Genomic DNA, 24420 nt, shown 5'->3' on the forward strand with positions numbered 1-24420 from the left:
AACGCTCAGTCTTTGTGTACAGGCCATCGGCTCATTTCAGAAACAGTCTATCGAAATGAAACACTTATAAACTTACAAAAATGGACTTCCAATGGAGTTGTTAAAAGTGTGTGCTTGAGGGATCCTTCGATTTCCTGGATTGTTTTTATGGAACACCTTATTTGTCTTTAATTTCTCTGAATTTCAATTCCATTATGACAACCATTGTCAAAATAGATGTTTTTATTGTTTTAAAAGTTGTCCTGGTGCTTGAAGCATCAAAGCAGAGCATGTTACTTTAAAGTATCTTGTAACTACATATGTATATAGCTTTTAGACATTGTTTCTAAAATATTTGCTATATTTCTCTGATTCTACCATATGTTGATGCCCTGAAACATTTCATCTCAAGAGGATAAATATGATCTATATTTATATATTCTACTTTTAGCGCTGGGATAAATGCTTACCACAACTATCTTGTTCTTTCAACACTTATAAATATTTTGGAGATAGAGCACCCACACAGTCCGTGTGTGCTTGGTTGACAGAACAAATGTGTGCAACCCTCATCCTCACTTCATACACTGGGGACTTCTTAGTTTTAGTCACTTTGCAGCCTACACACATATACTTGCATCAAAACATAATTAATTGTCCTCAATGTAATTGCTACGCTATGGAATGAAGAATATGATGTACACTTTGTCAGAAATGTTCACTAAGTTGGTGGTTTTTGATTCAAGTAAACAGTATGCTGAGGGAAAGGCTACATTTACTCATCTCACTTGAAACTTTTCTTTTCTAAATGAAACAAATTCATTACTTTCAGTGAATATAAAGGACAAATGTTCTTTATTTAATTTTGCTCTAAGCCATTAAAGTCCTTTGTTATTTCCAAACATCTCTTTAAATAAGCATATTGATCCTTGTGTTGCAATGAAACTGACATTTTAGCCAATGTCACAAAAGACTTGCAGCCTAGCATTGATTGGCTTGCTATGGACAACAAGTGTCAATTATTTCCATCTGACGCATATACAATTCCTCTGATCTTGCAAGATAGCCATTGTGAAACTAAAATTTTACACACATATTGGCATTGCTTTTCAAAGCCACAAGACTATGCTGTGACCCAAGCCAGGTAAGAACAAATTATTATCTGTTAGGGACTTATTTATAATGCAAATGTATCTCATGGGAGGCAAGATGACAATATTGTAGAGCAGACTGGAAGAATAAAATAGCTGTCACCATTGCTATGAGGTAATGAATGTATAAATGAACTAACAAAAAATCAATGGCAAGTTAGGAACCAGACCACAGCATTTCCCAAGATCTCACATGGATCGGTGACTTGACCGATTCCCTATTCTAATCAACCAATAAAAATGGTAAAGAGAATTTGAAAAAAATCTCAGTACAGCCAAATAAGCAAAAGGTTGAGTAATATTTGTGACTTTCTGATGGTTGAAAACTAAGCACACCCTGGTTAAACTTGGGAGATTGAATGACCTTCTATATTTCAATATGCCATAAAGCAAGTCCTTATTGCATTTAGTAAAACAAAATTAATAAAAAAAATGTACTGAGAAAATAATTCCACTGCTTCTATGCTTTGAAGCAGAATTTGAGCAGAAAAGAGTAACTGACTGTGTGCATGCAATGGTATCATAAGGGTGCTGCATAGTGTATACAATAATATGTTTTATCTATTGCGAGAAAAAGAAATAGAAGAAAATAACAAACAATTGTGTCATTTTGCTGCCTTCCGAAGGACTGGGCACTGGCAAAATAAATAAATCCATTAAGGCCAAAAAGGGTTGGACCTACATCTGCCAATGGACTTCAAGAAAATCTTTTTACAGCAAGTGCACAAATCCTATTGCTGTGTAAATAGTGCAATAGCAAAATATTATAGACAATTAGGATGTCCAAAAGTAGTCCAAATAAGAGGTGGGTAATGTCTACTGACAGATTCCAACAAAACCCAAAATATGAGATCAGTGCCTCTAAGAAAGGCTAGATAAATACAAGCCAATCAGAAGGGAAAAGCAATCACTAAAGGGAAAGTTGCAGGACAGAAGTTGGAGCTACAGACCAGGAAAACACACCATCTGAGAGTAGAATCTGTACAAAATGGGAATAGTCCTAAAACAGTAAAACAAAGGACCAGGTAACAGTCCGCTACAGTTAGCTGTAACAACAAAACACCTAAAGCAGGGGTGTCCAAACTCCGGCCCTCCAGCTGTGGTGAAACTACAAATCCCATGATGCATCTCTTTCCGGGAGTCATGTCTGTGGCTGTGGGAATCTTGCAATGCCTCATGGGATTTGTAGTTCCACCACAGCTGGAGCGCCGGAGTTTGGACACCCCTGACCTGAAGGAAGCTGAAATAGACACCTGGTTAAGGAAAGATAAAAAAAAATCACCAATAACATAAAACAAACAATGTTGAACTGTAAGGGAAATATACTGAAGTCTTATGCACCTAACCCTTAATTCCTGGCAAAGGAAACTTGTACAATCTAGAAATGTTCAAGTAAGGAATCCATAAGGAGCCGAGTGGCTCAGAAGAAGGTCATAAACCCTTGTGTTAAGGAAATAGAGCTCTATGACAAAAAAGGATCAAAATAGAACATCTGTAAACTGTGAAAGAAGACTTCAGGTATTACCCCAGAGCCCTAAAAAGGGAGAGGGTAGATAGATGATCAACCTCACTATAATAGACTCTTAATAGGCAAGTGCATTCTTTTGATGCATCTCTAATGGTACAAGCAGTTAGCCAAAGTGTTTCTATGAATGTGACTGGCATGTAAGGAGGGATTCTAACTGAGAACCAGTGAAATCTCTGAAGGTAAAGAAATCATTCACAGCAGCAATATGATGTCTGTTCGGGTCAAGCACAAGAAGGTATACAAAGGGTAGGTATCAAAAAGTCTGTTTTCATAGGTAAAAACTTTAAACATTATCAGGCGGAGGCCAGGAATGAATAGGAAGCTTTAAGTCTTCCCGCAAGAAGTTGCCTAAATATGAGGGTACAGAGAAGGTCTTGGCAGAAGTGTTAGAAGACTGAATCTAGATGATTGGGTTGATACTTAATGTATGAGGTAGAATGTACTGCATCAATCAAATTGGAAAAATAGTGTGCAAGTTAGATTCATCAGAAGCTTGGTTAAATACGGTCTCTGAATTACAGGCAGAAACAAGTAAAAGGCCTTCAGATACATTGAGAGGTGAAGAGTCACCAGGGTCAGAAGTATGCAAAAATACATATATAGATTAAAAATGTGGGGAACAGAAGGAGCTACGCTGTATGAAACAAATATAAATACCAATCTCCAGGGTTTCAAATGAACTGTGCAACACTAGAAAATCCCCTGTACAAAGAAATCCCTAATTGGAGCTGGTCTAGTAAACAGGTTTACACATATATGGTATTTGTAAATGACAATATTTAATAGTAACAAAATAACCAATAAGAACACCTACAACAAGACATTTAAAAACAATTAAAATAACTTCCCTTAGGACAACCCAGTGTGGGTGATAATCTGAGCGGCAGATAGTCACTGGTGCAAGCACAATGGCAAAATTCAAAGGTGGATACTTTGTATCGGAGCTTACTCACATCGTGTGTGGCTCAAAGTGGGGGATAATCCTTGTTGGATCCTGTGCTGATGTATAATTCTCAATGGAGCATGACTGTATGTAGCAATTCCAGAGAATACAGCTCCTTTTTATAAATGCCAGAGATCCTCGCGATGTCTCCCCTCCCACTGATCGATGCTCACACTCGCCCACGGGCTTCAATTTCCAATCTGTGGAGGAAACTACCACTTCCTCAAACCACATGTTGAGTCCCTGGCCTCATATGTTAGGGATACTCCACATTTGATCTTGCAAATTCAGGATTTAGAAGTTCCCCCTGGCACCCTTTTGGTAGGTTTGGATGTGGAGGCCCTATATTCGTCCATTCCGCACTCTAAAGAGGTAAAAATGACCGAAAGATTTCTAGATACCTTGGGAACAACTGAAAGTATGCATAATGCCTTCTTGTTGCGACTTCTTGAATTTGTGTTGACCCATAATGCGTTTCTTTTTAATAACCAGTATTATTTACAGACGCAGGGCACTGCCATGGGGACCAAGTGTGCACCCTACTACGCAAATTTATATCTGGGCGGTTGGGAGCAGGAACTATGGGCCAGGGAGGACTTATCTATGTACCTGTGCCATGTTTTGTCGTGGCACAGATACATAGATGATATCCTGATCCTGTGGACAGGGGGAGATGACCTCTTGAGAGACTTCGTGGACATTCTCAATTTCAACGACTATAATCTACGATTCACCCTGACATCTGATGGTAGTAAGTTACCCTTCCTAGACATTCTGGTGTGTAAGGACACAAGGGGGGTCCTATACACCAGTCTGTACAGGAAGGACACAGCAGGGAATGCCATTCTTGAGGCAAGTAGTGCCCATCCCGAAAGCCTGAAAAATAGTATCCCGTACGGTCAGTACTTGAGAGTTAGGAGGAACTGTACCAGTGATGCTGACTTTGAAAGGGAAGCTCATAATTTAAGGATTAGACTACGGGCAAGAGGCTATTCCAACAACATACTCAAAAAATCTTACCAGCGAGTGATAGCTGGACCAAAAGTGCCTAAAAATTTGAATATTAATACATCCAAATCAAAATTAAATAAAAAAGACAAAGAGGACCACCTTGTGAGATTAATTTTGACTTATAATAATCAGCACAAAGCAATATCAAAAATCCTCCAGAAACATTGGCACTGCCTAACTAGGGACTCCAGAAGCTCGAAATTTTTGGGCACTAGGCCTACTATCACTTATCGACGTTGCCCCTCCCTAAAGGACAAACTGACAAGCAGTGACTTTGTCAAAAGAAATGGCACCTGCTGTAAATATCAAGGCACCTTCCAGTGTCAGAGATGCAAATTCTGTTGATTTGTCCAGACTGGAACTGAGATAACTACCCCTCGGGGAAAGCGTTTCAAAGCTCATCACTTTGTTAATTGCGAGACAAAGGGTGTTATTTACATGATGTTATGCAAGTGTGACATGTTTTATGTTAGGAAAACGAAACGAATGTTTAAGAATAGAATCTCGGACCATCTGACCGACATATCGGCCAGAGATCTGAGGTCACCCATAGTGAGGCATTTTGTAAATATACACAACGGACAAATCGACAGACTTCGCTTCTTTGCGCTGGATAGGGCCCACCAACCCAGACGTGGGGGGGATTGGGACAAATCTCTTCTACAAAGGGAATGCAGGTGGATCCATCAAACGGAATCTCATGAGACCCCAGGGCTGAATGACATGATTAATTTTAGTTGCTATCTCTAAAGTCAAGTGGTTCATCAAACATAATGCTTCTTGTTTCTATGTGTAAAATGTATATACACTGTATTTCTTTATATGGTTATTTTCCCAGTGTTGAGAACAATAGATATACATAGCCTGATCAAACTATGTGGAGGACTCTCTAGGTTCGGGATTAAGCTGGTTCACACTCGACAATACTCTTTTATGTAGACATAGGTTACCTATTATGTCAGTTTTATAGATTTATTCGAGCTAATATTCACTGTATGATAATTCATTTCTGGATTTAATACTTTACAGGGATATACGTATAGACACAGTTTTATAGAATCCTTAAATTGTATGGGTGATGAAGGTCACAACGACACATTTGATTAAATTCATGAATTTATTACTTATCTCACGGTCCATTGATGATCCAGCATATCCCGGACCCTATTGGGAAATGTTTGATTTGAATCATGCAAACTCGTCATGTTCTTTTGTTAGGGGGATCTCGGATTTGGAGTGCCCCTTTATGATATATTTTCCAGCACATCTCCTATGGGGTGGATTTTAGTGTTGTATGGGTAGGCAAAACGAAAGTTTATTAGTCACTTTACATGTCGGGTTATGTATATGTTTGTATAAGGGAGGGTGATGAACCTGGGAAATGTATGTATTTATGGCCTCACAGGTGCCAGTATACTGTATTCTTTTTTGCAATAACGAATAGCCTTGGATCATAGGCCTGGACATGATCGTGTGAAATCTGGATCCAAATTAGCCCTAATTAATTGGCTATTTAACACACCTTCACGAGACACCAACTACACGCCCCTCTGAGGAAGCCCCGTTTGATTGGGGGGAAACGCGTCAGGGTAACGTGTGCTAAAACTTCCCTGGATACCCGCAGCAGACTCTTACTTTCTACACGCGGCCAGTGAGAGTGAAAACTATATTGTTTTTCAATCAAAGGGACGAAACCAAGACGGCCAGGACACTGTCTGGTTTGCAGCAGCTGACTAGCCTGCACAATTTAGGCTGAGATCGAGAAGTGCAAGTGGGTTGTTGCCACTTGATTTCCTTCAGCTTTCGGCTTCACCGCATTACGGACACACCACCGTGGGGATTCTAACATATTTCATCATATCGTGCGGCCGCACATGCCAAAACTACCTCGGATGTTTCCTCCACAGATTGGAAATTGAACCCCGCGGGCGAGTTTAAGCATCGATCAGTGGGAGGGGAGACATCGCGAGGATCTCTGGCATTTATAAAAAGGAGCTGTATTCTCTGGAATTGCTACATAAAGTCATACTCCATTGAGAATTATATATCAGCACAGGATCCAACAAGGATTGTCCCCCGCTTTGAGCCACACACGATGTGAGTAAGCTCCGATACAAAGTATCCACCTTTGAATTTTGCCATTGTGCTTGCACCAGTGACTATCTGCCGCTCAGATTATCACCCACACTGGGTTGTCCTAAGGGAAGTTATTTTAATTGTTTTTAAATGTCTTGTTGTAGGTGTTCTTATTGGTTATTTTGTTACTATTAAATATTGTCATTTACAAATACCATATATGTGTAAACCTGTTTACTAGACCAGCTCCAATTAGGGATTTCTTTGTACAGGGGATTTTCTAGTGTTGCATAGATTAAAAATGTCCTACTTTGAGGTCACTGAAAAGTGAGGTATAGAAAGAAGACCCACTGAGGGCTGAGCTGCTGCATAGAAATGCCACAACATTTGTATCCCATAACCAAGAGGATCAGAGACTGAGCCACACTAGAGGCTATGCTATTTCTCTGAACTTAAAGTGTATTTGTGAACATTGTAATATGACTTACCACAAATGGGTGATTAGGGACAGGAGCAACCCAGAGTTAGGGCTTGTTCACACCAAATGCAGAGCAGTTATAGAACGCATCAAAAATGCATCCAATGTATTCAAATAGTATTTTGGGCTCTAAGTCATACCACAACGTTCAGTTCCAGAGCATGTGCACATGCATCAAAAACACATGCAAACGCCCTGCAACGCACCGAAAACCCATTTTAGGCTAAAAATAATAATATTTGTTTAAATGGACCTGGAACGCGTTGCATAAACTCATGGTCCGGATTTTGTGTGAACTAGCCCTTAGTGCCACTGCTCTAAATTAGTACATTACTCAGCTAATAAAGCACACAGGGTTATACACAGGGCTTGAATTGTCTTTTGAGGCTATCTACAGTCTGTCTGACTGATCTAACAGTATCTAAGACTAAACCTACATTGAGTCAAGGATCTCAATCTCAGCAAGATTCTCCTATCAATCACACAAACAAGAAATAACCAGTTTACATAAGGGTGCCAAGATTTCCATATTCTGAAAAAAGCGACAACTGAAAGTTATTTTTGATAACAATAAAATACAAAATGGCTTGTGATGAATAAATGAATGCAACTCAATATTTATTACTAAATTAGTAAATGCATTTTTAAAATGCAAGCAGTGTAAGCACCTCAGTTTAACTTGCAATCAGTCTGCTAAAATTCATGTAAAGCAGAGCTTAGACTGGGAGAGGGGAAATCAGTACAAGGTGCCAGTCAGCTGTATAAGGAGCATGCTGGCAAAAGGTGAGAGAAAGGTGACTAAGAGATAAGCTCAGCAGTCTGTCACTGTGACTAAGGGATGAGCAAGACCTGTAAGTGTTCTGTAACTGCAAAATAAACAAATCAGTTATCCTTCCCTGTCAGATAGAGCTGTGCTGTGTGGCAGAGCTGTGTAAATCTCATAACAGGATGCATGGCAATAAAAACCCTTTGGCAGATGAAACATCTCCCATATATGTATTTCATCTGTGTTTTTATTTTGTTTGCCTGGAGTTTAGCTTTAAATATGAGTAGCTGTTAAAAATTATTCGAAATATAATGACTTTTTATTGCAATGCATTTCACCTGATCTCACCTACAAATCTAATGTATTTTTCCGCTACTGTTTCATTTAGTGATTGAAACACTAAGTTGCAAAATATGCTACACAAATAGTAAAAAGTGAACAGATTATTAAAAAAAGAATGCAATAAAAAGACTCTCGAAAGGCATAAAAACAACAACATCATAAAAAGCAGAGTAGAGGAATTCTTCTTTTCTGGTTCCCCTTAAAATGGGCAGAAAGTAATTATACGCTGGTGAAACCGACCTACAAATATCATTAAAGGACATCTATGAGGTGAGTGACTTCCACTCATCCTCATAGTTAGAGCTGAACTGTGACAAAGAAGCTGTCACAGGTCGGCTCTATTGATCGGGAAGTGAGCACAAACATGCACCGATCTGCTCCCTTTCCCATCGTCTCCCTGCAGTGGGTGGTGCCGGTCAGTCACCGATCCCCGCAGGGTTTCCCCCCCACCCCTCTCCAATCCTCCAGTGCTGAGTGGAGGAACGAACGGGGGAGGGGGCGGGCACAGCTGGATCTGCCTCTAGATAGGCAGAGTCAGCCGTCACTCACGCAACTGGGTGGATCTCAACAGTATTATCGGTATCCCTCCCGGCTGCGGCGCTCTCAGTATATAGAAATAGCCCACGATATACTGAGTTCTGGGTCACGGGAGGAGGTTAGTATATGTCCTTCAGTGACCTTAAAGAGAACTATGGGGAAAAACACTTACCCCATAGGCATAGTTCTCTTTTAATGATAGTTGTAAAAATAGAATATATATATAATAGAATATATATAAACTGTTTGGCATACATATCTCCCATTAAAAAGTAAAATATAAATTTCAAACTTTTGTCAATAGGTCCCACAATCTATCTTTTGATCTAGCTGTCAGACAAAAACATTACTATAATTTACCAGTAAAACGGGACAGAGATTGGTGACAGACGACAATGCTAAGAAACAAGAACAGGTACAATTTGAAAATATCTTTCCTTGACGCACGCATATAATCAGCTGTCATGTATTTATTTTGATTTGTAATTCAGTATTGCTGTTACAGGAAAAAAAATCTCATAATGGTTGCTAATATCATAGATCTGCCAGATCTGTAAAGTGACAACTCGGTAAGCAGGCTTTAAAAAAAAAAATATATATATATACAGTATGCTGCTATCCAGATACGGAAACATCATCCAAGTAATATTACAATGTCTATCAAACAATGAAAATGTCCAATTCAGAACCTACATTTTTTATACTGTCTTGTTTTTTTGATACTTTTTGGAAAAAAAACCAAAAAGGATCACATGAAGAGTTACCAATGCCAAACAAGCAACAATACCACTCCTCAACACTGGCAACCATGTAAACTGGCCATATGGGCAAGTAATATTGGGGCAGTTCAACTATAGCTTCCGTTAACATAGCCGCATTTGTGATTACAACTTAAAAATTTACTTCAGGCATTGATAGGAATTACTTTGCTATGTCTGATGAATGTTAGTTAGTAGGGATGTTGAGATACTAAGTACCGTACTTGGTACAAGTACAAGTGCATGTACAGATACCTTTCCAGCTCCAAGACTAGACTAGAGAAAAATTCAAAAGTTAGGAGGCAGCTGTCATTTTTAAGGAACATACGTTGCTCCTGGGATTTGTGCATCCCTGTTTTAATGTATGATTTTTTTTAATATAAATATATATTAGGGATGCACCGATACCATTTTTTCAAGTACAACTACTGATACTTGGCATTTTCACGAGAACTACCAGGGTTGCAGCGGTTGCAGCTGGGACCGGGCTCTGGCGCTCCACCACTGTCCTGAAATCATTAGTCTGCACTGTTTTAGAAAAACTGTCACAGGACAATAAACAAAAATGTATCAGTACTTGTATCTGTGAGGACTTGGACAAGTATTGGCATTGGTATCTCAACTGGAATCTGAACATCCCTAATATTTAGGTCACTGTGTCACCTTGAGGAAGGGACCCTGCGTGGCCCCGAAACGTTGGCTATTTTGACTTATGTGAAGTTATTTGCAATAAACAATATTTTATTTGCATTTCAGAGTTCTGGAGACCTATCTTCACATCTCTGAGGTTCTGCACAGCGCCATCTGTGGTGGTCACTACGGGCACCTATCTTATCTACACCATTCACAATGCGGCAAGCACTTCCAATAATTGATAAATATTATAATGCTAGTTTTTCTAGGGGATGATCTAGAACAGGGCATTACTTACCTTTCTACATGGCCATCCGCAATGAAGTAGAATGAGGAACACTGGGCAGTTATCCATCGCAAATATACAGTAAGTCTTTAACTTTCTCCACTACTGCAATAACAGCAATTTAAGCAATGTTCAAGCTTTTAGTTTTTTTTATATTTTCTAAAAGTGAATTCTGTAGGGTAGCACACTGGGTGCTGGGAGGTTTAGAAGACGTTTCACAAATTCTATGCATTTCATCAGTCTGCAACTTAAACCGCCCAGTGAAAAGTATTCTTCTTCTAGGGCATAAGAATGACATTTCAATGTGGCTCAACAGATAACCAGTATGACAGCTCACACTTATACAAACAAATAAAAGCTCTAAACTGCTACTTCTTGATAATTAAAGTGGACCATGAAACAAAATATAAGGCCCACTTTTAGGTAACCCACCCATACTTTGCAAAATGCCACATAAAACAATAAAAATAAAGAAGAAAAAGAGAAAAGCAGGTTGAGCCTGGAACCGAGGAATAAGTTAGGGCTTTTCCTTTTTAAAAAAAATAGTTCCTGTAATTCAGTATTTTGTAATATATGGTATTCCTGCAACATAAGTGAACCTTGCCTTTTAACACAAGGTACTCTTTACAGTGACACTAAACTCAAGAGTAAATCTTAAAAATGCATTCAAGTAACTTAACTATTAACACAAATGTATCTTATTTGTGTATCACTGGATTGTAGATCCTCAAATCATCTCTGAGGTAGTGCTGACACTGTCCTTCCTTCTGGAGGGTGGCTACTTTTGTTCCCCATGGTACTTCTGTGTGTTGTAAAGTAGCCACCACTCCAAGCTCCCTCCTGTGATAGACTACAATCTCATGTTTAGTTTACTAATTTATATGGAGATTGTAGTCCATCACAGGGATGAGGTTGGACCTGTGGCTACTTTACAACACACACAGGGACCATAAGGGACAAAAGTAGCCACCCTCCAGAAGGAAGGACAGGATGATTTGAAGATCTACAGGTGAGTGATACACAAATAAGATACATTTTTTGTTAATAGGGTAATGAAATGCATTTTTAAGCTTTAAAGTGACATTAAACCCTCAGCTTTTTTTAAAACAATACTGTAATGTGTGCCTTACTGTAATCCATGGTTGTTTCCCTTCTCTTTGCTGCTCTTCTTTTTAAATCTGTATCTGTTCTCTGGCTGGGCAGAACTTCTGTTTTGCAGCAGACTGCCTTGTCTCTGAAATGGATACACGGTGTTTGTGTGTAGGTTTGCAACCTGAGCCAGCACTACAGGAAGAGGCACCCAGCTGCAAAGGGAAGTTCTCCCCAAGCATGAGAAGACATGAGGATTTAAAAGGAAGAGCAGCAAGGAGAAGGGAAACAACCATGGATTACAGTAAGGCACACATTACAGTATTGGTTTATGTTTAAAAATCTGAGGGTTTAATGTCACTTTAACTCTTGAGATTAGTGACACTTTAACCTCTAACCATAAGTTGCAATGAAAAAAATTAACAACTGCTGCATACACACATAGGCTGTATACACACTCATAGTTCATAAGCATTTTTATTTGCCCAAAAGGTAAAATCCAAAGTTAAAAACAATATTTTATTTTACTGTATCTATGTATGTATAGCATTTAGTAATAATGTGCTCCATAATTCAATTCCCATGATGTTTATCCAACAGATCCCATCACAATGGGTGAAAGAGTTTAAAAACACACAATATGGGTATTACAAGGAGTTGCAAACATGTCACTGCTTTACACTGAAATTGGAATAACAACTCTAGCACCCATCTGACTTGAATATTACACAGGATATTTTTTTCTTCTTTACACCACTGTGACTGTCACATTCAGCTGTGAGAAAATGCACATTTGATTAACAGTGAATTAAATTTCACTAGATGAAATGAGAAAACCTTGACACATGGGAGCTGCTTCTCCAGGATAATTATAGATATTGTATTACCAGGCATCAGAATAGGTAATAGTAAGTACTCTTTATGGGGTAAAAAGAAACCATACTTTGGAATGAAGCGGCAAAGTTTTTTAAGTCAAGTCATTACTGATACAAATGACATATGCCTACAATACAGAATATCGTATTTCCAATCACGAGCTTGTATGCATTTAAAAACCAGCTTGTCGTAGCTGAGAAATGTTCCTGTCACTGTAAGGCAAACATGCTAACAGTTTGAAAACTTTGCAAGTTTGACATATACACAGGTGGCTCAACTCAATTCACTGAGTTAGCAATATATTTCACTTTACTTGTAAATAAGGTCCCTTTCTGAGTTGGATTTGTATCTTTGGATTTAAAAAAAATATTGTCAGACAGGTTTTTACAATGTTTTTCTTTCTGGACATGTGAACCTGGTGACTATGTTTCCCTTCCCACTGTTTTCCTTCTCTAGAACAGAATGGTTTGTCACTTAACTGTCCCTGAGCCTGCATACAATGGACACCAATGGATTTGCATTGGTAAAAATTGGAGTTCCTATTTAATATAAGATATTGAGATATAGAAGAAACTCAAATGGAAAGGGGAGGGTAAAGGTGCCCATACACCTTACAATTATCGTAAGATAATCGTATGCGATCGACTTTTCGTACAACAATCGTAATGTGTGAATAGAGTGCACGACCGATAGTACTGTACAATCGTACGACTTTTGACGGTCATGCATGTATAAAAACTTTGGTCGATTGTACGATGTTCGCATGGTTGGTGGCGTTTCAACATCAACAAAAGCAACAAGAAAAGCATAAGGAATATATATTTATTACCTGAGTATGTGATGGTGGTAATCCTTTCCTGCCATAGACTCCTATGAGTGCATCCTTCTGTAGGGTGATATTAAACTTTAGAAACTGTGGCTGATCAATGGAAAGTTGTGATCTCCAAAATACACCTGGAGGAATCTCTTGCACTGCTCTTCGACCAACATCCAGTTCTCCCCAGTCAATGGTATTGTTTTCTTGACCAAGACCCCCAGATTTTCCTTAGAAGAAGAATAATAACAAAAAATAGCTTTACCTGTTTCAAATCAAGGAACCTTGTTAGCCCCCTATGTGATAGCAATAAAGTTAAGTTTAAAAAAGAAAAGTTAAATACAACCAATAATAAAACACTCCCCCAAAAATGTAAAGCAGATTGCCCCTATAAACATGCACATATGTACATAAAGGCATGTGTATGGTGCCCACAAGTATACAAACTATGATTATGCAACATGTTAGGTACCGCCACATACACCAGAGTGAACTGTAGATGACCTGTAAAGGCTTTAAAAGGGGCACCTATCTGCTGTTTCATGGGCGCACACAATTTTAACTATTTACTCAATTTAACCTCTTCTTTTAAATGTTAACAAAAACAATGGTATTATATTATGTTTGTAAAAAGTCTCAAAATCTCCCGTCATATTCTGGACATTTGTGGCTACTGAATTAAGCAAATGAACTATGGGGGATATTGGGCAGGACATATTGAAAAGAATCAGAATAATCTGTCCATCAAACATGTTATTATCTTTTCTTCCTCTGTTGGTATGTACAGTTATCAAAGTAGCTGTGACTGCATAATATAAGGGGGTTAACTTGTAGAAGGACATCATCTGGCCATCCCAAGACCTTTCTTTCTACAAAGTCTCTGGTGCTGGCTTAAGAAATAAACAGAGATCAAGCAAAGTTTTCAAATTTATCTGATTGCTGTTTCTCCAGATCAGTTGACCAGGGATATTTTCTTGGGTTCATGCAGAGGACATTGTTGTCTGATCAGGCCAAATTCGGTCAGATAAGAAAATGTTTTTTTGGATGCAAAGGGTTAGCCAAATCTACAAAGGATACAGTAATCCTTCCAGGTCCCCTAGGATAAGGAGAAGCTTACTTTAGAGTAGATGTAAACTCTAACTGGATGACATTTAGTTTGCTAAAGCACTGTGTATCATAAACACTTGCTATGTTTTTAGTTCCATAAAATTCTGTTTTCACCCTCATGTTCCAACCGTTTATGCTATCTTCATGCTGCCGATCTTGTCCATCCTCTTTCAACCACTTATTATCTACATTTGCTGCAGCATTGGTTGTACAACAATGACATGAATAACATCTTCATAGGGACAACAGCAAGCCATTCTTATGCAATGTGTGCTGGCATGTAGTCTCCATCAAGAGTGCATGTAACAGGGTAACAATGCAAGAACACAACTGGGAGGCCGTTGTCATCCCATAACTGGAAGTTCCTGAACAAGGACCTTAACGGCAGGATCACTAGGTATTATTTAATAAAAAGCTGCAGAATTAAAAGCATGAGAACACCTTTTGAAATTATATTAACATATTACATCTAATGAGATTTTAGATCTACTTTATGTTATTGAATATGGGACCATATGTATGCATAACACCCTGATCATCCCAGTAAAGCAGGTACATGTCATTATTAGATAGACGTTGTGGTTTAGGACCTAATTTTCAAATTTCTCCATTAAGTCTAAATTAAGCCTCCCATGGTTCTTTTATAAGGGCTGAATGGAATCATTTATGCTACTTACAATTCCAGTGTCACACTATACAGCAAGTCAAATCCTAGCCAGGTGATTTAATTATTGGACTTAGCAGAATGTGAGCTATCATCACTCACTTAAACAGTGGCATGTATGACACATTAATGCAGAATAATTTGTCCAGGTACTGGAACAGCTAATGTGCAAATGAAACTATAACAGCATTTATTCAGCTCACGATATGTTCAAAGCATAAGCTGATGCTTGCCCACAGTTCACTAATCAGCAAGTCACATGCCAAGGTGAAATATATATATAGAATCAATAGAATGCTATCACCCAGTGACATAACCTTGGATCCAGCGTGAGCACTGTAGAATGACTTAAGGTAACACATTACATGTTTGTGTGCAAATAACCACACAACATAACTTCACACAGCTGAGGTTCTGTCATACGCAGCAACCTGCATGAAACAAGAAACCTTCTGGTAAAAGGAAATTAATCAATATTCACTTAAGTGATAGAATATTATATCAACTCTACCTGCTCTTTGCAGACAGCAATAAAAGCAAGTTAACCCCTCACACCCAGGGAATATACTGCATCGACAGCAGATCGAAACACAGCTGCAGTATATTAAAAAGGTACAGTTCAATTGTTTCAGATAAGAGCTGCTTAGACAAACAGAGTGGGGATAAGAGTGCAGGTTTTCATTCTTTTGATATTTCAGAGCCCCCTCAAATGAACCATTATGCAAACCTCAGTTGGCCCTTTACAATAAATGTTGGGTAACATCAGCTGCCTATAAGATATTTCAGCTGGCCCAGTGTACAGATCTTAATAGTCAGGCCCCATATAATAATTTTAACTGGATACATGTAATTGTGCCATGCAGGCAATTCACCAGAAGGACTGGTATCTCTGAAAGCATTTTTCGGCTGGATTCATCATTTTGCTCAGCCATATAAACACCTATAAAACAGTTAGATTTACTACAAAATAGATACAGAACCAATCATATTCTACTAAGGTATCAGTTAAAACAAATATGATTGCTTGATATGGGTGCACAGATAAAACTGGATATGTGTGCCTCATCTGCAATGTCTTATTTTTATTGTCAGTCCCTAGTATAGGTTTTAGGTTGTGTTGCATTGCCAGCTACTGTAACAGTGCCTTAGGGTGCCATTCAAAATTATTTGCACTGCACGGCAATGTAACACAACAAATATATGTGAATTTGGCCTAAGGCCACACATTTTGAAGGGCAGGTCCTGCAACCATATAGAATGAAAGTGGGAATGCAATATTAAAGAATGGTATCAGCCGTATAGTAGAAGCATTCTGCTCCAAATATTATAACCTTAAACTATGACTAACACCCCCTATTGCATCTTCTGACTACTCTCTATAGGAGAGTCATATCATGTAGCACATTTTACCTGGGAGGGGGGAGGGGTGAATTAGAAAAGTTAAGTTGTCCTATAATATATTCTAAGCTGCAGCAAAGGCTAACTATATTTTGTTAAACCACCCCAATTTTTTTCTAAGCCCAGTCTGCCAGGGTTCAAAATAAGAGCTATTTGGTCCAGAAATGGACTGCTAAAAGGGATGGCTGTGGCTTTTTGCAAACACTTTTAAAACATTAGCAGTGTTCTACAAGAACAGCCTCTTATCAACAGTCACTACATCTAAAATGGCTCCTATATTTCATGGTGGTTTGTGTGACACCATGATAAACACTATATACTTTATATGGCTACAAATATTTATGGTATGATGCTATGACCAAAGACCATACACATGCCACATCAGTATGACTTCAGTAATGTCAAAAATGCTGTGTTCATTTAGTGAAAATGTTGGGCTCGAGAGTCAGGCTCCTCACTCAGTTCACAGTTATTAGTAATATCAAAGAAATGCAAAAGGTACAAGTGACATAAATTGTAAGTATTATAACCTATTTCTTGAGCCATGTGTGCTCATCTGAACTCTGCTGCAGAGACGGGCTAAAGTACTCCCAAATGCTCTATTTGTGATTTCACCTCTTTTTTTTCATTGTCCTAAGTAAGAACTTCACCCCATGAACACAAAAGTGAACAGGGACACACAAAGCAAAAATTTAATTGGTGATTGAAGCATCTTGGAGCGCAGAGAGCAGGAGGAACCTGGCATTCAGGCTGCCCAGCTCTAACAATGCTCAAAGTTCTGAACTCAGTGGGTGCTCGCTAACAATCGCAGCTATAAAAATAAATGCTGCCAAGGAAAAGGAAATAGCTTCAGAACAAACACATAAAAGTATAAAATAAGAATCAAATAGGCCACATACAGCAGCTATGTTTGGATATATAATTCCATTTCCATTATCCATTTATAGGTTTGTGTTGGTGACAGATTATGTCATGTGACTCATATAAAGGAATTCTTCCAGTCTAATAAGCAAGATTTTTTTTTTTTTTTTTTAGGAGAGAAATGTTGAAATCACTAAATGTAACACTTTTGTCTGCTTTCTTTGGAATGGGGGAACATCTAATTGACAAATGTGGCATGGCAATCAACACTGACTTTTTGTCTGTGCCCATCCCTTTTCCCGACATGCTAAATGACAGCACAGCCTACACAAAGCATACAAGAAAAAGCTCATGGCAAGTGAGTTTTTTTTTCCTTGTTCAGAAATGCTCACATGACATACTGACTAGGAATAGTGACCACCCAGAAGCAGATTTTTGAACTATTTCTCCATACTGACAACAGGAAGAGGGAAGATGTGGCCTTGTTAGATGTGTATAGAGGAGTTCTTCCTTTCAACCATGTATTTTGATTTTCTGTATTTTATGATTTACAGAAAATGAATCAGATAATTGTTGCTGTGAGATGCCACTGGTATTTGTATGATACATTTTTTCTCTTATGTAATGGAGTCACAAAGCGTACATCTTCATGATGAATTTTATTAAGTAGATTTATTTTCCCACAATGCTTCGCTGACTCCAAGGTTGGAGTAAACTTAAAACCCATGGCTATTAAAACAACTAATAGAATAATCAATCTGCAGCATTAATTACAGGGTAAGCTGTTAAAGGCAAGGATTATTTTCCACATATATATCACCATTGTCTCCATAATTAATAACACTAAAACGTTACTTAAATGGAGATGTTTATAGTAAAATGGACTATATGGAGTTATTGATCCACCTGTGGACTCTTATTACTAGCATCAATTCGGTAATGGACTGCATATTTTACATTTCTCCACTAAAGCTAATTAGGTATTCTATTTTAATAAATACAGGCATAAAAATAATAACAATACTGGAAGATATGAAATAAGACACCAAAAAGTACAGAAAATCATACATAACAAATATATGTCTTACCGCTGTCACTGGAGGGCACATTTACAGTATGTGTTGGCACCACGTCTGAATTTACTTTTCCATTCTCAAAAGTGTCATTTTCTGTCTGCTGTAGCTGCCAGTTGAGGCCAAAGAGATGCATGGCTGACAGAGAGAAGTAAAGGATGTTAAAGAATTTCTGTTGAGGATAATGAGGGCTGGTAATCACATAGAACACAGATGAGCACAGAATATAAACCGATAAAGTGATCATCTAATATGTAACAACAGCTGCAATATCTCTAGTCACTTTAATCTACAATAACACAAATCGCTTCTGACACCGCTGATTTCCTCCCGCACTACTCAGCCCCTGGACTCACACAGTGGGCCACGGACTGAGTCCCCATTCTTGTGGCTTCTCGCTTCTCCCCCCCTCTCACCTTCGCCCACAGCCTCCTCTCCCCATGTGGATGCACATCCTCCGGCACACCAGTTCCAGATAGACACCATGGATGACCCGATCCTCCACACCGGCCGTTCAGCCTCTGGTCCCATAAATTAAAATGTAAGTGCTCATTCTTTTGCCTTTTGCACCCATTGTCACATAATTCTCCCTGTCACCTTCCCTGGGTCTTCTGACCCGGTCAGTTAGCCCACCTAGCGTTGCGCCCTTTTTGTTTTTTGTTTCTAGTTTAATCTACAATAGGTTCTCTAGAAGGCAATGTATTATATTTTAATATATCACATACATGATCTTGCATCTCTTTGTCTCTGAGCACGAGCCATACATAAATAGATCTCACTGGTGATGACAAGGTCTGCAAGTCACCAACTGGTAAGCACATATAGAAGCTGTTTACTTCCCTTCTGCCTCAGCTATGAATTAACTGATAGTGCAAACAGATGATTACTTCCTTTCTTCAAGGGAAATTGCAGTGATTAAACTTCCCTGTAGAAATGATCCAGTACAGTGGCGGGACTACCGCCGGTGTTCTGGACCGTGCACTGCCACCGACGGGCTTCTCAGTGAGGGGGCGGGTCTTGTGACTCCCCTCCCCTCCCGGCCGCGTCCATATTAACAGGCGGCGGGAGGGGAGGTGAGTCACAGGAGGTGTGTGTGTGTGTCACAAGCCCCGCCCCCTGCAGTGCACACATCGAAACTCCCTGGCAGCGGTCCTCTGAGCGCCGGGGGGGGGGGTGTACAGTGTATTACACTGTAATGTTCCCTATTATAATCTATTTCTCTGATTAAATGATTACAGACAGGCCTCTGTTCTATCAAAGTTTGAGACTACGTTAGAATGTGTGACCAGTGACGTTGTCACACATTTTAACGTAATCTCGCCCAGTTTTTCGGCGGTGGAATAGGTGAAACATTCCAACGCTTTCTCTGCTGTTCCAGGGCAGATCGGCATCGCACATCGCATGTGCAGGAGAACCGATCTGCTCTGAAACAGCTGATTGGTCCTGAAATGTAACTTCTATCCGACTTTGTGAGTGCGGTGGAATGTAAGATCGCAGTTGGAGAGAAGTGACATTTCAGGACCAATCAGCTGTTCCAGGGCAGATAGGTTCTCCTGCACATGCGATTTGCGATGCCGATCTGCCCTGCAACAGCTGGGAAAGCGCTGGAATGCTTCTCCTATTGGCGGTCACACATTCCACTGCCGAAAAACTGGGCGGGATTACGTTAAAATGTGTGACCATGTCACCGGTCACACATTCTAACGTAGTCACAACCTTTGATAGAACACTGCCATCAGGGGGGTATGGCCGGTACCCATGTGAGGGGTCTGGGGGGCCTCTTACATGGGTATCAATGTACCGGGCGGCATGGCAGAGGTGACAGGGGAGGCGGTGGAGGAGGCCGGGCCCCAGCAGCAGCAGGTAAGAAGAGTTTTGAGGAGGTACAGGGAAAGGGATCCCAACGACCAGGCCAGCCCACCTAGGACCCTGCAGAGCCCACCATAGAGAGTCTCAGGTGGGCTATGCAGGACCTATGGTGTGCTCAGCAGGGTCTCAGGTAAGTCCAGCATGCTACTGCAACATTAGAGACCGCTGGGGGGGGGTTTGGGCCAGTGTGATCCGTTCCCGCGCCCCCCCCCCCGTCTTGGGAGGGGGGCCCAAGATAAAAGCTTGCACCAGGGCCCTTTGGTTATTAGGTCTGCCACTGATCCAGTATGCTGGACACAATTCAAAGCAGACACAAAACACTAAGATACCATGATATTTAGCAGTTACTTGTGAGTATGTGCATCACCTACACTAATAAATTACCACCATGCATGCTCATATTAGTGGCATTGCTAGTGGATGTTAGGCAAAGTGTGGGCAACTCAATTTAGTGCTTTAAAGACCTGTAATTGCTTGGATTTCTGAGATACAGTGATGCCATCATAAATCCATATGGTAAGCTGAACATCTTGGTAGCAATGTATGGAAGTGAAAAGATACATGCCATCAAGAAAGGAAGTGAAGGGAAATCTCAACAGGGAGACAGAGATCAGTAACTTCCTGGCAGAAGCACACAACCTAATTCTACTAAAAAATGGTCTCTGTTCCACTCTGAGAGATTTCTCACTTGCTTTTCCAGTTCAGGCTACAATTCTACTTTAAACTGACCTAAAAAAAAGCTGACAACATTTTAACAATAGCAGACGTCTAATGTAAGACGGTCATATCCCTTTCCTTGAGCTTACTGTGATGAACAAACCTTGCATCACTCAATTTGCTTATATTATTAAAGTTTAACTTTCTTCAATGTTATGTTGCCACCTCAAACGTGGCACCTTTGCTAATTCTTCCAAGTGACATTTTATAAATTCAAGAAATGAGGATATGGACAACTAGGAATCAGTATTATCAACAATACATTTTCTGAGACATGAGTCTCACAACTGATTTTTTTCAATTACATTTTTAAGGCGGGGGATACAGAGCTATATAGTATATAGTTATACTGTATACAGCAGCTACAATTTACATCTGATGGTCAATCCAAGCACAGGGCTTGCAGACAGGTAGTTTAGTTGCCAAATTGCAAAGCCCACACTTGTAGGAGTTGTCAGTACACAAAACTGCAACACAAATATTTAGCCTCCTGACTGTTCAATGGACTACTTTGGACAGCTCCCAGTTCCTAGCACATGCTGCATCATCCCACTATTATTGTTTTTTAATCAGATGGCCAGGAAGTGTCCAGCTATTAACTGTCTGTGTACTGCTCAACAGCCAGAATGGAAGGAGCCAAGCAGCCTACCTGATAACATATAAGATTCTGGGTGACACATACACTCCAAAGGAGTCTAAATGGAGATAACACCAATGGCTGAATTGTATCTGTACTCAGCTGTGGATTATTGCAAATCATTTTCAATTTTAGGTTTATCCTAAATCATAACAACGTGTTGCATTATTGAACCCATTTCCATTGAGCTGATCAGCGTGAGCAATTTATTTGCCAGCAAGAATTTCTCAGGAATAATAGCAATGTGATTTGCAGGAAATAGACTAGAGAATTGGAGAAAGATTACACAATTGGCTAAAGCTCCAGAATGCAGGAATCACACAAGCTTTTTCATAATGATTTTCTCTTATCTGTGATATTATAGTTAATTCACTGCTGACACTTAGGGGTTGATTTACTAACCTTTTAAACACACCACAAACGTGTATACACCTCTGTAGTGTGTTCCCTCCCAGCATGATCTATGGGAGGAATCGAAACACCTTTGTAGTGTGTACACACCCAGCAGGTGTGTTGTTCAAAGCCCTGCAATGAATTGCAAGGTAATGTGGTGTTAATTAGCTCTATGTTATGTTGCTTGCGTTGATGAATGCAGGAATGTAAATGCATGAGCTAACCATTTTTGTCTAAACTGTGAAGCAGCATTATATATGCATCATGTGCATGATTTTTCCATATATGGCATTAGTGGAAATATGCTTTTAGAGACTTTTTGGTTGATAAATACGTTTTGCTGTGTGAAAATCACACACACACCTGGTGTGTGTGTGTGTTTAGGTTAGTAAATCAACCCCTTAGGATCATGCAACCAATGTTGATAATCATAAAAGAGACTATATTCAGTGGGTTTAACCATCAGCCCCTACGTTCACTAGGTATTACGGACACCACTGTGGCAAAGTGCGGTTGTAAATAAAGTAAAAAAAAATGAAATATAATTTGTTTTCACCATCCACAAACATTAGAGAGAGAAAAAAGAAAAGAAAAACCTTCCCCACTGGAAAGTTTTGATCAGTGGTTGTCTTTACTCCAGTCCCTGACATTTCAATACTATCTTAATAGCCCTCCCAGTTTCTTGTTTATTTAACCCTCTACGGCAGACAAAGCCTCAACTGTAGACTTAACAGTAGTCTGTACCTTTGAGAGGTTTCCAAGGTGGAACTTAGTAGCATGAATTGTGGAGATCGTACCCAACCATCCTGAGCTGGTTAAAGTGACACAGACCTCAGGAGTTAAATGGTAAAATTGTATTCATGTACCTTAATTATTAACAAAAATTTATCTTATTTGTGTATCACTCAGCTGATTTGATCCTCAAATCATCTCCGAATTGGTGCTGACACTGTTTTTCCTCCTGGAGGGTGGCTACGTTTGTTCCCCATGGTCCCAGTGTGTGTTGTAAAGTAGTCACTGCTTCAAGCTCACTGCCGTGATATACTATAATTCAATACAAATTAGTAAACTAAACATGAGATTGCAGTCCATTACAGGAGCGAGCTTGGAGCGGTGGCTAAAACACACACAGGGACCATGGGGAATAAAAGTAGCCACCCTCCAGAAGGAAGGACAGTGTCAGCACCAATTCAGAGACAATTTGGAGATCTACGGCCGAGAGATATGCAAATAAGCTACATTTTAGTTAATAGTTAGGGTACTTGAATGCATTTTTAAGATTTAAATTCTGAGTTTAGTGTCACTTTAAGGAGAAATCACAAATGGTCTTGCTAAAAGTGCAAAGGTAACCCTAAACCTTAGATAGTATTGTAATAAGTAGCGTTCCTTGTGACCCACAACACTAAATGGGGAAAACAACTGATCAACTGCACAATTTTTACACTATCTGATATGGTTTTCCTCAGTGTTGGACTTCTAGGATTATCCTTTGGAAGCTTCTGTGTACTACAAATAACTTCCACAAACCTATGGAAATCTCCATTAGATAACTCACTATCTAATCTGATTTTGGTTAATGTACATTTAAGTTTTCTTGCTCATTATGGGAAATGCAACATACAAATCTTAAGATTAATATATTAATTTATTTACAAATTAATTTATGAATGAAAGCTACAATAGTAGTTTTTTTAGGAATGTTCAGATACCAGTGCCAATACTTGGCATTTTCACAAGAACTACCAGGGTTGCAGCGGTTGCAGCTGTGACAGGGCCCTGGCGCTCCATCACTGTCCGGAAATCATCCGTCTGTATTGTTTTAGAAAAACTCACATGACACTAAACAAAAATGTTTCAGTACTTGTATCTGTGAGTACTTGGACAAGTACCTTTACTTGGTCTGGAAAAGAATGGTATTGGTGCATCCCTAATACTGTATATACAGTACAGTCCTGTTGATTGCACAATGAATGCGGCTCTCCTTGTGTAATCACTGGAGTTCCATGACAGCTGGGCCATGTGCACAAAGTTGTCAGCAGTTACACTGACGGCAGAAACTCTTGTTGCTGGTTACACAGTGAAAACCGCAATCCAAATCAGTTTCATAGTACTGTCTTGCACCATGCATGGGACAGCCAGACAGAACCAGGAGAGGTTCCCTTCCCAGCTGTGACACCCACAGCATGACACCCAAGGCGGGTGCTTTTTCCTGCCTCTGTCTCAGCCTGCCTCTGTCCCTGCTGACCAAATCTAACCCAGCCCACTGCTTTCTTGGTAAACAGTGTCTGGGAAGGGCAGAATTCAGATTTGAACTTCCACAATTATGTAACTTGGCTTTGATTTTATTGTCACAACTAACAAGGTAAATTCCGAATGGTTGGAAGCTTGTCAATCCGTACCACAAGCTTAATTGCTCTTTTTTTTCAAAACCAGT

At 39.5% G+C, this 24420-nt stretch overlaps 1 protein-coding gene across 1 annotated transcript in view; it reads right to left on the reverse strand.

Moving 5' to 3' along the window:
* The window catches only part of TENM3 (teneurin transmembrane protein 3), a 988875-nt gene that overhangs the window by 189580 nt on the left and 774875 nt on the right, over nucleotides 1–24420 (reverse strand). Inside the window, exons 8-9 of the mRNA XM_018576225.1 lie at nucleotides 18386–18508; nucleotides 13283–13497 (exon numbers count right to left, since the gene is read on the reverse strand). Of these exons, the coding sequence (XP_018431727.1) occupies nucleotides 13283–13497; nucleotides 18386–18508 (338 nt within the window). The remainder of the gene's footprint in view (nucleotides 1–13282; nucleotides 13498–18385; nucleotides 18509–24420) is intronic.

Source organism: Nanorana parkeri, unplaced genomic scaffold (genome assembly GCF_000935625.1).
Source record: "Nanorana parkeri isolate BGI_ZX_2015 unplaced genomic scaffold, ASM93562v1 scaffold60, whole genome shotgun sequence".
Taxonomy (NCBI): Eukaryota; Metazoa; Chordata; class Amphibia; order Anura; family Dicroglossidae; genus Nanorana; species Nanorana parkeri.